Source organism: Sinohyriopsis cumingii, unplaced genomic scaffold (genome assembly GCF_028554795.1).
Source record: "Sinohyriopsis cumingii isolate HCF-2022 unplaced genomic scaffold, ASM2855479v2 utg001510l, whole genome shotgun sequence".
Classification (NCBI taxonomy): Eukaryota; Metazoa; Mollusca; class Bivalvia; order Unionida; family Unionidae; genus Sinohyriopsis; species Sinohyriopsis cumingii.
In genome coordinates this window covers 2,003,708-2,019,066 of record NW_028316007.1, presented here as the reverse complement: position 1 = coordinate 2,019,066, position 15,359 = coordinate 2,003,708, and the positions used below count along the sequence as shown (strand labels likewise).

Below are 15,359 nucleotides of genomic sequence, written 5' to 3'. Positions count from 1 at the left end.
ATTTACAGTAATTCATTTCATCACTCGTCAGTAGTCGCAATATTGGGGTGTTCCTGTCAACATTGCTCTGGCGTTAGTAAAACAAAGTAAAACCTGGACCTAAAAGAGAACTAAAGACCTTTCACAAGTTTGTTGCCTGGCTGATTTATGCTAGTCAGTTTTGTCTCCGCGAACAGTCTCAAGCCCAAAGTTATTACAGCCGTGAACATATTTTACCAAGCTATCAAACTGAAAATAAAAGTCGCAAAGCCTGCTGTAAAATTCATCGCGCATAACAGTGTATACCAGTTTAACAAAATTGGAGATCGTTGAGATGAAAACTCCAAGGTAAGTTGTACATTTGTTAACGCAGTCTGCCTTTTATCATGTGATTGGGTTGGGATGGAAGAAAGAGAAATGCTACACTGATTCAGTTAAAAATTCTTATTTATTTATTTATTTATTTATTTATTTATTTACTTATTTCATTTTTGTTACACTAATGATGGTTACTATTATATTATTAACGTCATCCTGTTCATCCTGTTCATCATCATCATCATCATCATCATCATCATCACGATTTAATATTAGAAACCACGGTTTAATTTCTTTTAAAAATACAAATACGTGTAAAAGATATATAATGCTGTTTATTTTCTTTTTCAGATTTTGCCTGGGATCAGAGATGAATGATTCTGTAGGTACACTTCTGTCACTACAACTACTAGTACTACTATATAGTTCTTCTACTACCGCTACTAGTACTACTATATAGTTCTTCTACTACCACTACTAGTACTATCACTACCATTGATAGTATTACTACTACCACTACTAGTACTACTATAGTACTACTACTAGTACTACTATAACTATTGCTGTTAAAAATCTTAATCTTGATGTTGGTGCAGCCACTACTACTCCTACTACAATGACGACGTCGACGACGACGACAATACCATGTGTTAAAAGTGGGAAGCTGATGTTAGTACTTATGAGCCATCTAGGATATAGTTTACTTAATGAAAATATGTCGCAATCCTTCCTGATATCGTCTAAATAATACGAATAATAATAATAATAATAATAATAATAATAATAATAATAATAATAATAATAACAATATTATTATTATTATTATTATTATTATTATTATTATTATTATTATTATTCAGATACCAGTTCCTGGCATCACACCCGGGAAGTGGACAGCAATGGATCCTACGAGTTCTTGGCAAAAGAAGGACATATCTTCCATCAACACATCTACCCTGGACGAGGATTCGGGACTTGGAATGGATGCAGACCAGGTAACCAGCTGGACAGCAATGAATATACGGTTGAATTCTACTCGATTATCAAAACAGCAGAATATGCATATCACACGCATTATTTACACTATGTGCTTAAAACCTGATTTTGAAGGGACAATTTCTTTGTTGAATGTTACGATACTGGATTTTACGCTTGATTGCAGTACCCTTACGAATGATTGGTAGATTGCAGTACCCTTACGTATGATTGGTAGATTGCAGTACCCTTACGTATGATTGGTAGATTGCAGTACCCTTACGTATGATTGGTAGATTGCAGTACCCTTACGTATGATTGATAGATTGCAGTACCCTTACGTATGATTGGTAGATTGTCTAACTTCATTTTAGAATATTTGTTTTTCATTTTAATATTTTTTTGTTTTAATATACAAAGGTAATATTTCTCTTGAGATTTATTTGGCATTTATTGCTATTTCCAAGTAAACTTTGTCGCGTTTTGTTATTAATTTAATGCAAAACGTATTCTTATAGTCTATTTTCCTCAAGCAGGAATTGAAATTTTATCACATGATGGTGTGAATCGAGTTTTTCAATCATCATTTGTAAATGACGAATTCGAATTTCCTTTTTTTCCTCTGTTCATTTTGATAATCAAAATCCACATGTTCTAAATAATGAAATACGGTAAGAGTGTTCATTTTTTACTTCTGTTAATTAGAATCATCTTTTGTATTCAGGACTTTACCCTGGCCACGTCCCAGCTTGGTATGCCCATCCAAGAGGAGAATATGGATGATTCCCTAACAGAGGTATGCATTATTTTCTCATTACTTCATCACTTGTTCTCGTCTTTTCTTTCAGTGCAGCTGTCTAAAAACATCAATACATTCTTTGATCAGTCGGACGATACGTTTACGTTTTTTCTTTGTTAACTATATGTACAAAACAGTGTTTGATTCATTTACAAATGAATGGTGGCCACGTTTATCAAAACTTATATAAAGCATTTTAATTACAGGTAAAAACAGAAAGTGCAATTTTTAATATATATGAATTCGCTATTTTCTTTTCATATTGTCTTTTTTTTTTTACATTATGACAAGGAAAATGCCCTTACCGATTCTATAGAAAATCGTGTAATTTAAGCGATGATGATATTACATGTATATAAATTGTCGTAGCATATTTGGATGTAGTTTCAGACTTCATTTAGAGGATACATTTTATGTTTGTTGGCATATTATATAACCGTATACGTTACACACAGCGTCTTCATCTGATCAGAAACATTTATCTAGATTTTTAATGGATTTTTCTCCAAAATATCGAGTACAAAAGATAGGACAGGTGTGCACTTCGAAGTTTGATAAAATGTGTTGTTATATTACGATTCTGTTTGATTTCAGCTTAGACGTCCGTCAGAGAATTGCTTTCAGTCTTTCTACACTAGAAGATGCTTTTTAAACAACAAGCGTTCATTGCACCAGGATGAAAACGTTTCATCAAAAAGATCCAGAAATGAGAATTTCTCACCGATGTCATCATCTTTGACAATTTTGGCTAAGGTAAGTCGTTAATGTAATGTATTACACTGTTTCTTTTTATAAGTTTTAAAGACAGATTATATAACATTTCTTTTTAAAACAGTTTGTTTTCTGTTAATTCTTAAAAAATATGTAAACACTCTAGTATTAACCTCCTTAAGCAAAGGAGATTTACTTATTATTAGAACGATAATAAATTAATAATCCTTTTAAATATTTGATGTACTTCCGAATTTTCATAGTGTTGTTTCTTCAACACATTTTTCGAACTTTACTCTTGGCAACTTTTTAATACCGAAACAATATAGTGCCGATGTTTATACTTTCATACTAAACTGCCCCACCCCACCCCGGTAAAATTTCGTATCAACGCATCAGTGGGTGATGACCACTGTATCTGGTGTTCCAGAGTTATAACTTCAAAGTAGAATGCATTTTATTGTGATTTCTGTAGCCTATGGCAACACGGTTTGCAATACAGCTATGTTACAAACGTTGTTTGGTATCTGAATTTCGTTGGTACTAGGTCATAACTTAATTGCTCAATTATTAATATTTGGGCTGTAACTTATATTTACACAAAAACTATTTATAATTCCTTATTGGAATTTATTAATTGATCAAATACAATTCCAACCCTTTTGTCTTTATTTTATAAACTGATTGATAAATAGTTTCACTGGATTCAATCATTGACCGACCTCACATTATGCCAAGCACGCAATGGGCCAATTTATGTTGTTGGGACGAGAACGTTAGTGGGTTGATTCTGCTGTGGTCGAGAAGTCCCTGAATCTGCATTGAAGCCGTTGAATATGGCGATTTATTATATGCTAATTTTCCCCCGTTAACTTTACATTGTCAGAATCGTTCAGTATTATCCGATACTGAACGCGCCCAACAATACACATATAGCATTCACGTGCATAAAGGAACTACTTTCTATTGTAAACAAACAATGGATGCAGACGCCAGCACTTTTGATTTGTACACAAATTTGTACACTCGCGTAAGATGCTCTTTACGTTGTGGTTGTTTAAATTTGTTTCTGAATGAACTAAAACAGATGTTTCGTGGACTGCCACATACCAGCTGTTTTGGCACATTTCGCGTTGATACAATGTTACGGATTTAGTCTAGCTAGAGTACATAACAGACGCAAGGTCCTTATAAATAACATACAATTGACAAGTCATATACTCTCTTCTTTAGCCGGTGATAAGAATGGCAAAATAAAATATACTTAGAGTTTTACATCCTGAATTTCCTCAAAATGTATTTTCTTAATTCTGCAAATCCGAACTACATGAGCCATGTCATAGGTTTTCAATCTGGATTACACATTTCGAAATGTGCTGTAATTTCGATGATAAGTGCAATTGCATCCTCCTTACTGCACTCAAAATGAAATAAGCATTAAATTCCATAGCGTCTTTTTGATAATTGCAATTGAAAGACTTCATATTTTTCCCACATTATGATTTCAAACATTCAATGCCAGAAACAGAAACACATTTGCAGATGTAAACACGCTTCTCCCGCACCGCTTCAATCCGATGTATTTCATGTATAATTTGCACAGATGAATCCAGTCCAAAATCACAAGCATTCGTCGAATCGAAACAAAATACCAAAATATATTCATTCCAGATCAAATGGAAAAGTTGTTGCAATGCGCATTCATTCACAATATGACTGCAAATTTCAATTTTAACTAGACACGCCATTTTTTTTCGAAAGTTATGCTGAACGCGCGACTAAGTTCAAAATTTATCTGGGCGGAGTTATGTGCGCAATAATAATGATGTTATTGTGTAATGACAAATATGCGCTTGTGTATTTAGTTTGGAATACGGCATTCATTCATTTACGTTGTTTCTTGTAGTGTATTTTGTTTGTATAATTAAACCTTAGGTAGAATTTAAAAAATGAGCATATAATAAAAAGGTTACTGCATTTGTATGGGAAAATATGAACTCGTTTTGTCGGAAGGATATATTGCGCTCCCAAGGTCGTGCAGTATTCCATCCCAAAACTCGTTCATATTTTCCCATACAAATGCAGTAATCTATAAGTATAAGAACACGTTTAAAGAGGATGAGCATACATTAGGATCCAAATGACGTAATTTTAGACAAAACCACAATATCTTGCCACTTGCAGGTATATAAGTTTTCCCTGTAATATGCGAGGCAATCGCGTGTGCAACTTACTCTTTGTCCCTCAGAATTGTCACTAACACCAGAAATTTCGTACTGATTTACTGGAAATGACAGAATCCGGGCGTATAGTTTATATTACTGTAAAAATGGACAACATTGAAAATTTTGTCATAACTAAAATATTTTCAAAGATCAATAAGAATATGTCATTTCCTTTTCCATTGCAGCCATCTCCGCGTACAGACCATACTTCTGCAATCGTAGATGCAGTGAATCGCATAACCCTTGAATCTGACATTATCGCTGATGGGTCAAAGACGTATAGCCTTCCCACAATGCCAAGTAAACATAAGGACCTGAGATGTATAACTACCGATACGGTAAGATCATTTGCATATTGCCTAGAAAAGCATGACTTTCTGGATTAATATGGAGTATATCCAGGTTAGCATATAGTGTTTAGATTTTTCTCTCTTGGAGCTGAAAGCGGTATTTTGTGTAAAGATCATTGAATACCAATTGATATCACATTTGTAATTTACTAATTGTTTCTAAAATTACTTACGTCAGATCCAATATGGCTAAGCATTCTTGAGTTTATGCTTTATCAATTATGAACTTCATTAACAATCTGTTTTCTTTTGTCTGAAATATTCATAAATAGAACAAAACTCAAACACAAAATCTTCAGTTCTCATTTTGTGCTCCAAAAGGTAAAAGAGAATGGATGGTATCATACAAAAATTCATGATCTCTCAGTACAGGTCCGTAACATACAGAAAGTCTTGATCTCTCAGTACATGTCCGAAATATACATAAAGTCATGGTCTCTCAGTACAGGTCCGTAACATACAGAAAGTCATGATCTCTCAGTACAGGTCAGTAACATAGAGAAAGTCATGGTCTCTCAGTATAGGTTCGTAACATACAGAAAGTCATGGTTTCTCAGTACAGGTCCGTAACATACAGAAAGTCATGGTTTCTCAGTATAGGTCACCAACATACGGAAAGTCATGATCTCTCTGTACAGGTCAGTAACATACAGAAAGTCATGGTCTCTCAGTATAGGTCACCAACATACGAAAAGTCACGATCTCTCTGTACAGGTCAGTAACATACAGAAAGTCATGGTCTCTCAGTACAGGTCAGTAACATACAGAAAGTCATGGTCTCTCGGTATAGGTCACAAACATTCGGAAAGGCATAGTCTTTAAGCCCATGTATGGCTACTATTTGACGCAGAATGTAATATGTCGTAGTCGATATTTGAGAGACGCATCCCGTCATTGTAAAGAAAACGTATGCGAAAATGCATATCAATCAAAACTGTTTTTAATTTTTAATTAGAAATACTTATATTTAAGCCGTGATATATTTTTGTGATATATTTTTGTATTAATCTAGTTTTATTCCTGCAATGCTTCTAAACAAAAGATTCGATCCACGCTGTCTCTGACTTTAATTTTGAGGGTTTAGTGGCAATTATTTGTTTATTTACAGATGGCTGCAGTTCTAAGAGGTGACTACTCAGGGATTCGTAGAAACTGTACTATTATTGACTGTAGATACCCCTACGAGTTTGAAGGTGGACACATTGAAGTATGTAAATTGTGTGTGTGTGTGTGTGTGTGTGTGTGTGTGAGAGAGAGAGAGAGAGAGAGAGAGAGAGAATTAAAAATATACGCAAAAACAGAAAGGAAAGTGCTATCCCTTTATTTTACAAGAAAATGTTTAATAATACAAGGCAGAATTAATATTGTAATACAAATAATAGTATCATACAGGTTAAAATTTAATTCGTACTCTACGGAGATACAAACCCAGATCCGCGAGTAAGTGGCACCTATCGCCATGCCTACACACACCAGTCAATATTCCATCACGACTGAGCATACATCACCCAAACATGATCTACAATGTCTGTGGTATATGTACTAGTGCGTAATGGACACTCTCACATGGCGATCTATTAATTAATTTTCATCTGTCTACACAGTCATTCGTGGTATATAGGATAAATTATTGAGAATTATAAATATATACCAACCAGAACGGAAAGTGTGTGTATGTGTGTTATTGAATTAGCTTTTGCAATGTACGAATGTGTACTTTAAACAACGAAGACAACAACTACATCAACAAAAACACTACTACTACTACTACTAATAATAATAATAATAATAATAATAATAATAATAATAAATTTTATATTAGAATAAATACATCGCTTGTATAATGTTTTCTTTGCCTTTGGAGGAATTCGTGAATACAGCACATGCTTACACCAATGACTATTTTTTTATTAACGAAAACATTGGTAATTGATTAATTATATTTTCAATCAAGTGAATCTTTCTCGTTTAATTTCTGTAGTTACATATTGCTCCATTGAATCAAATTTTTGGAACAATCGCTTTCGAATTATTTTTTCGTTATGATGGATTTTTTAAATCATTTTGAATGGGTTAGGTTGGGGATATTGTTGTTGCCAGTTTAAAATGTATAATACCCTATCATTGCAGGGTGCTGTGAATGTCTACACAAAAGAAATGTTGCAACATTTTCTGTACCAAGCTTTCCATGGGAGTTACACCACCACAAGGCGAATTCTTATCTTTCATTGTGAATTTTCCTCAGAGAGAGGGCCAAAAATGTAAGTGTACAAATATCGCATTTCTACCAGAGGAAAATGTCACTAAAGAATGTTTGATCGTAGTTTTATCCAGTGCCGTCTTAAGGCATGGGTACACTGGGCAGTTGCCCAGGGCCTCACGCTTCTAGGGGCATCATGCTGCCCATATTATTAATGAATATTGAAAGATCTTTTGGCAATTTAATTTGGTTCAAAAGTGCAGTGGGAAGCACGTTTCCCAATTTTAAAAAATAGTGACATCTAGCGGAATTCCTGTGGGTGGGTAGGGCCGGTAGGAGGCCCCAGTGCATTGCTTTGCCCAGAGCCTACAATGTTGTTAAGACGGCCCTTGTTTTATCCACTTATTGATTAATGCGAAACTGATGAATGTCCGCAAATGTTTCAGTCCATACAAGTATTACATGCTACGAAGAAATCTTTGCTATTTGGTTTCCTGGATACATTTAAAATCTCAGACGTTGGAGATCTCTCTTAATCATGGAGCTTATGCTATGGGTTTTAACTTCATGCTTTGGGAGTAGGGTTATATTTTTTCAAATTCTAAAGTGTTTTCTTAAATTAAACTTAAAAATTATTTTGCATGCTGCAATGAAAACTATTAGTATCGTCAGATTAATTTGTTGAAAAACGGAAGAAACGTGATCTTCTTTGGAGAGTGAATACAAAGCCCCTGAAGTCATATCAAAGCCTTTATACCCACTCAGTACATGCTTCCATATGTATTGCCTTCAATTTCGGGGAGAATATGTTTTCAAAAACTAATTCAGAAACAGATTCGTAATACTGAATCCTGAATATATTTTTCCATACTATTTATTTATTTATTTATTTTTGCAGGTATCGCTTCTTGAGAGAGCAAGATCGAATTCTAAACAAAGACAAATATCCACACCTGTGCTACCCAGAAGTTTATCTGTTAGAGGGAGGTTACAAGGCCTTTTATGAAAACCACAAGGTAAAAATCTGTCTAACTCTAAATATTCAAAGGTATGATATTTAATCCATATAAACCAGTACTTTAAATATCACGCATAGATTGCTTTACTGGTTTAACCCAGGGATGGATAATCAATTAATGAATGACAGTAATGGAATTGTAACCGCTACACAGGGTAAAATCTCAATTAGTAAAGTACTTTGCACATTATTTCTTTAATAAACTTTGTAAGGTCAGGATAGGGGAAAATTGTGAGAACAGTACAAGTACGGTGGAAAAGGATCAGAGGATCAGACATCGGTATTGTTAAAAAATATGCCAAAGGATTATCCTTACGCAGCCATTTTATGACATTTCCTTATTATGAAATTAGAAATTTCTAATTTTCCTTTTGAACAATGCCTTTCTGTGAAACATGTAGAACTTGCACACATATATATATATATATATATATATATATATATATATATATATATATATATATATATATATATATATATATATATTTATGTGTGTGTGTGTGTGTGTGTGTGTGTAAAACAAGAGGGAAGATTACACGTTAGATAATAAGGAAGAGAACTAAAAAGAAGACTATAGTAACGTTTTTTATTTTATTATTTTATTTTTCTTTCTTTTCTTTTGTAAATTTTGTTTTAGCATTACTGTGAACCGATGGACTACAAACCGATGTTGCACCAAGATCATGGTGCTGAACTACGCCACTTCAAGAAAAAGTCTAAATCCTGGACCGCCGGAGATAAAGTACAGGACAATCTTCGCCACAAACTGAACTTCTGAAACATAGGACTGATCCTGTATTTGCATTTGTCTACCTGACATCGCCACGTATTTAATGAGCTGAGAATAGTTGATAGAATGGTTTCTGATGATTCGTTACCACGCGGGTTTGCTGCGTTCGAGAAATATTTGGGGCACTGTGGTCAACACGGTATGCATAGCGATGGACAAGATGATCACTGCTGGGAAGTTCCGAGCACAATGCTGGTCTTCGATGGTACTGGGTTTGCAGGTTTCAAAATAGTCTGGTTTGCGTTGAAAGGCAAGATTACTTTTCAACGGAAATTTTGCAGTCAGGAATTCCAGGGTGCGATTTCTGTTGCAGATTTCTGGTCAGGAGCAGCCGAAGCGTCCCCAACAATTCACCGATGGATACACTGGCTAAGGATGGCGGGATGATTAAGGCTCAAGGAAGCTTGTTAGCACGTGTTACAGACAAACTAGCGACATCATAAATGTATCGCTTGTACCTGAAAACTGCTGTTACGCGCCTGTCGTCGTTTACTTACCATAACGATGGTAAAGAAAAAGATATTGGTAATCAAGCAAAAACAATGGACAATGCATAAGTAAGTTGTGCGAGATTAACATATAGTCGATTTTTTTGCAAGAATGGTTAACGGTAAATGAGCGAATGTGAACGATATTCATTTGAATATCGTATGCTTTTAATGTTTTTTTTTTTTATTTCATGTTTCCATTGAAGTAAAGAAAATTATAATTACTGTTTCAAACGTACATGTTACTCGTTTCAGAGTATGTGCTGTGTATAATATTATTGTCAAGTGCTTGAGTGAAAGCAAACGTGTAAGTCCAAGACCTGCTATGTTTGAGTCATTACTGTAAATAAAACTATAGGTATTATATTGAATGTGTCGCAATATAGCAAAGGGACATAACCAAGTTTTCCACGAAAAGAAATTGCATTGTAAGGAAAGAATGTACATCGTGGTTGGTGCATGCAAATTTCCATTTTTATACTTGTTTTCTTTATAGTCTTTCTTTCTTTCTATCTTAATATACTGTATTATGTATGAGCAAACACATAGTTGTCAAAATTGTAGCAATATTAAAGGAAAAACAGAGTACTTCCCGTGGGTCAGTGGTTCTTCCATGGATTATCTGTGTTATACAATGTATTGATATGAGAATGACAATCTGTATATTTATACGTGTATAATGTGTGTACATTAATTATAATATATCTTATATTCTCAATGTACATTTATAAATATTTTATGGAGACACATTTTTTCGGCAACGGCTGTAGATTAGAATAAAAGCATTTGATCTGGACAACAGCGTTGTTTTATATATTCATGTACTTTATGCGCCTCTGATTTTGTTCAGATATGTCTGCAATTTATACATGCACTCTATCTGTTTTACTGCATGTCTGTCAGGCGTTTGTGCTTATATGTGTTTCAATAACACCGTCAATCCCAATCTTGAAAGTGTTGATGTACCAATAGCCTGGAATAGTGTTGATTTGTTAACAGTCTTGATGAATCACAATGACAAATCCAAAATATCCTTGAATGAAGTCACAAAAAAATTTAAAAGAATGATTTAATCCTAAATCAACGAACACTTTGTAATTCTAATGAATACTGTAAATAAATAAATAAATAAATAAAATCTTCTCAACTGAACACAACTATAATTGATTCCTCTAAGCCTGGTCTTAAGATATGGAATGAGTAATTCTAAAGTAAATAACTATATATATTTCTCCACCGAACCTGTCACAATAATTATTTCTGAAAATTGTCTGTCATCATAATCAAATTTTCCAGCAAATTTGCAAACAGGGTGAGGTCAGTGTACTTATTTTTTTAGCAAGCTGCCTGGGAAAAAGCAAGTAGACCACGTTTTTCCAGGGGAATACCAATGTCCTGAATTCAGAAACAAGTAAACATGTTAACCTCCTAATATCAATAATCATAATATATAATCAACACTCGTAGACAAATGTCAGCTATGTAATTTCTTTTACAAAATAATCAGACCTTAGTCAATAGGCCCAACTCATACCCTCAATTATGGGTAATTACACAATACAAATTAAATATACACAGCAGATCATCATAGACAAAATCCAACATTCAATACAAATTCAACACACATAACAAACAGGAAGGAGAGGGATAAACATGTAGTGACCAGCCATAAAGTTTCACTGATGTAGGCTAAAACATCTTTAGAGGTGAACCTTGGGTTGGGTGAGGTCAAGTACGTTCGGAAAATTAACTTTTATGGCTATACGTCTGTTTGATAACCAGATTCCTTTGTTTTCAAAGTTGCTGTAGTTCTGGGATGTTCTACCTTTCTGGTATTTATGAAGTAGCTACGATTTCCTGTGTATTGCTTTTCTTTGGTTGCCATTGATAAACGGAGCTGATTGCTTTCTTAGTCTTTTTGTTTAATTAGCAGTTGCACAAAGGACAAAGGACAAATAGACATAATCCGAATCATCAAACGCATAAGCTGCATGAAAAAACGTAGGTCGGCGACTCAGCATTGAAATATCCCTTTTTAAAATTCTTGAAACTGCGGTATGTAAATTTACCGCGTGTTGTTGTAATTACTCTTCCTTTTATCATTTTGAAAATCAGCAAAGCAACTAATACCAGGTTTAAAATTTTCAGAGTTGGCTATTAAGTACTACCTTTTGTTTACTAGGATACTTTCTTTATGTGGTGATGTGTATATAGTTTTGAAGCAGATTTATTAAGAAATGATGTTTATCGCGTTAAACATTTTGAGCGTTGTTCTTTGTAGAGTGAGCATTTTAAGTGTTGTTCTTTGAGAGTGAGCATTTTAAGTGTTGTTCTTAGCATAGTGAGCATTTTAAGTGTTGTTCTTTGAGAGTGAGCATTTTAAGTGTTGTTCTTAGCATAGTGAGCATTTTAAGTGTTGTTCTTAGCATAGTGAGCATTTTATGTGTTGTTCTTAGAGACTGAGCATTTTAAGTGTTGTTCTTAGCATAGTGAGCATTTTAAGTGTTGTTCTTAGCATAGTGAGCATTTTAAGTGTTGTTCTTTGAGAGTGAGCATTTTAAGTGGGTTTTTTGGGGGGGATAGTGAGTATTTAAGAGTTGTTCTTTGTATAGGGAATATTTTAAGTGATTTTTTTCTATAGTAAGCATTTTAAGTGTCGTTCTTTGTAGAGTGAACTTTTTAAGTCTTGCTCTTCGTAGAGTGAGCATTTTAAGTGATATTCTTTGTAGAGTGAGCATTTTAAGTGATATTCTTTGTAGAGTGAGCATTTTAAGTGATTTTCTTTGTAGAGTGAGCACTTTAAGTGTTGTTCTAGTGTAGTGGATATATTAAGTGTTGTTCTTTCTTTAGTGAGCATTTTAAGGGTTGTTCTTCGAAAGGAATATTTTAAGTGTCTTTTTTTGTATAGTAAGGACTTTAAGTGTTGTTCTTTGCAGAGTCAGCAATTTAAGAGGGTTTTTTGTATAGAAAATGTTGTCAGTGTTTTTCTTTGAAGAGTGAGCATTTTTAATGTTGTTCTAAGTAGAGTGAGCATTTTAAGAGTTTTTTTTTTGTATAGGAAATATTGTAAGTGTTTTTCTTTGAAGAGTGAGCGTTTTTAACGTTGTTCTTTGTAGAGTGAGCATTTTAAGTGTAGTCCTTTGTAGAGTGAATATTTTAAGTGTTGTTCTAGTATAGTGAACATTTTAAGTGTTGTTCTTTGTAGAGTGAGCATTTTGAGTTGTTGCTCTTCTCTTTGTAGAGTGAGCATTTTAAGTGATGTTCTTTATAGAGTGAGCATTTTAAGTGTTTCTCTTTTTCGAGTGAGCATTTTGAGTTGTTGCTCTTCTCTTCGTAGAGTGAGCATTTTAAGTGTTGTTCTAGTATAGTGAATATTTTAAGTGTTGTCCTTTGAGAACGAGCATTATAAATGTTGTTATTTATAGAGTGAGCATTATAAGTGTTGCTCTTTGTAGAGTGAGCATTTTGAGTTGTTGTTCTTTATAGGGTGAGAATTTTAGGTGTTATTCTTTATAGGGTGAGCATTGCAAGTGTTGCTCTATGCACAGCGAGCATTTTGAGTTGTTCTTTGTAGAGTGAGCATTTTGAGTTGTTGTTCTTTGTAGAGTGAGTATTTTAAGTGTTATTCTTTGTAGAGTGAGCATTTTGAGTTGTTATTCTTTGTATGGTGAATATTTTAAGTGTTGTACTTTGTATAGTTAGTGTTATATATATATATATATATATATATATATATATATATATATATATATATATATATATATATATATATATATATATATATATATATATATATATATATATATATTTATCAAGAAATAGACTTTTCATAGATGGTCTACTTTGCATTCCATTATGTCACACATATCTTGGCTATCTGAATGATTTTGTCTTTAATATATTGGACACTATCAACGGTTTCCACTTCCAGAGTAAGTGTGCATACATTCAGATATATTATGGATGAAATTGATGCAAAATACGAAAAGGTATAAAAATGATATATTGGTAAAATACGGACGATAACAACACAAAATTCGAGTTTGGCTGACTTGCAAATTGGTCATCTCAAACATTTTTTTTAATAATCCGGAAATAACTATTCCCGTGTTCGGATATATTTCCCAGCTTTTGGCTTTATTTACAGTCATCTGCAACTTGATCGTGGTGTTCATAATATGTAGAAAGCATATACACTTTTGTTTTCTTCTCCTTTACCCTCGCTTTCCTTACTGCGGTAGTTAGTGAAAGCGAATTCATTGAGGTGTGCGAATTCAGAAGGCTTCAAGTCTCATAGACGCTCTCAATGCATATCTGAAAAGTTAATCTGGCTCGATCTGCATTGTTGCATGCATTCCAGGACAATTATTAATCTTTCTGAAACTTAAAAGAACAGAGCATTTTTTTAAAAATAATTTCACTGGTAGGCCATGCAGAAGAACTTGTGAACAAGTTCTTCCAGCCAATCAAAAAAGAAGTTGAAACAAATGTTATCCTATCAACGCCAAGAAAACGAAATTTAAGGGTTCTCACTTATAACACCGGTTGTGGTAACACTACTTTGCGTTGTGGAAATTCCTTACGCTTTATCCTGAATGGTTTACTGGACGCATTTTCCAAAATCAATGCTAAGAAAGCTCGAACAAAGCCAATATTTTTGTTTTGCAGGTGAAATGTATATCTTTTCCTTGTATATTCATAATTTATTGTTGCGAGTTCGGGTTTAAGGGAAAATTTCTCGATGTGTTTTTATATAGCAGGGGTGCACAACCCGCGGCTTGCGGGCCGGATTCGTCCATCTAACATGTTCTGTCCGGCCCTCATGGTAAAGTAAAACAACACAGAAATCTGGCCCATGGACAGTAATTATATTAAAGAAATGTGTTTACGGCCCTCGAGTGGTCTTAGAAAATGCAATCTGGCTCTCGTCCGCAAAGGGTTGTGCACCCCTGTTGTATAAGAATAGAGGGCCGCCATAGGCTTAAGAGTCTGCCATATGGCAGTTAGTTTCAATTGTCATGCATTGTTTCTGGTGTATTTTTAGAAGCTGTGGCTTTAGTAATTCGTTATCAATTGTTGATTAGTTTATTATTGCTACTCCTCCTTCAGGGAAAGACTTGAATCTTAGCAGACGGCTTTATCCTGAAATGCAGTTGGTCGCTAATGAAAATTATGTCCCAATGACGTATAGTTGTCAGGGTGTCCATCTTCAAAATCAAGTATTGCTATCGCTACTTTCCAGACGGACATGGCATGTAGAATGTCCCAAACAAAGGTAGCGCTCTACAGTTTCGTATTTTATATAGGGCTAGAATATTAAAGGGAAAGAATTTCACCGGGTTTCCTCTCTGGTTATACTGGCTATTTAAAAAGCACATTGTGTATCTTTGATATTGGTCAAAGAAACTTTAATTCCCTTTATTGTGTATGATTGGATTGATGGGTGTAATATGGGTTATAGAGTATACAGCTTGACAGTAGTAAGGTGGGATACCCTAGGGACAAT

At 34.1% G+C, this 15,359-nt stretch overlaps 1 protein-coding gene across 1 annotated transcript; it reads left to right on the top strand.

The window, feature by feature from the left end:
• The first annotated feature begins 313 nt into the window (after positions 1-313).
• On the top strand, positions 314-9,925 carry LOC149772415 (M-phase inducer phosphatase-like). Its single transcript, XM_089947852.1, has 10 exons — positions 314-327; positions 649-679; positions 1,158-1,292; positions 1,997-2,068; positions 2,666-2,824; positions 5,193-5,345; positions 6,466-6,564; positions 7,488-7,618; positions 8,456-8,573; positions 9,213-9,925. Exons 1-10 carry the CDS (start codon positions 314-316, stop codon positions 9,351-9,353), a joined length of 1,053 nt encoding a protein of 350 aa, XP_089803978.1. The 3' UTR covers positions 9,354-9,925.
• Positions 9,926-15,359: the final 5,434 nt, after the last annotated feature.

Coding starts and splice junctions, on each gene's coding strand:
- LOC149772415 (XM_089947852.1), top strand. Junction 2,069..2,665: donor TGGATGATTCCCTAACAGAG/GTATGCATTATT, acceptor GTTTGATTTCAG/CTTAGACGTCCGTCAGAGAA. Junction 8,574..9,212: donor CCTTTTATGAAAACCACAAG/GTAAAAATCTGT, acceptor ATTTTGTTTTAG/CATTACTGTGAACCGATGGA.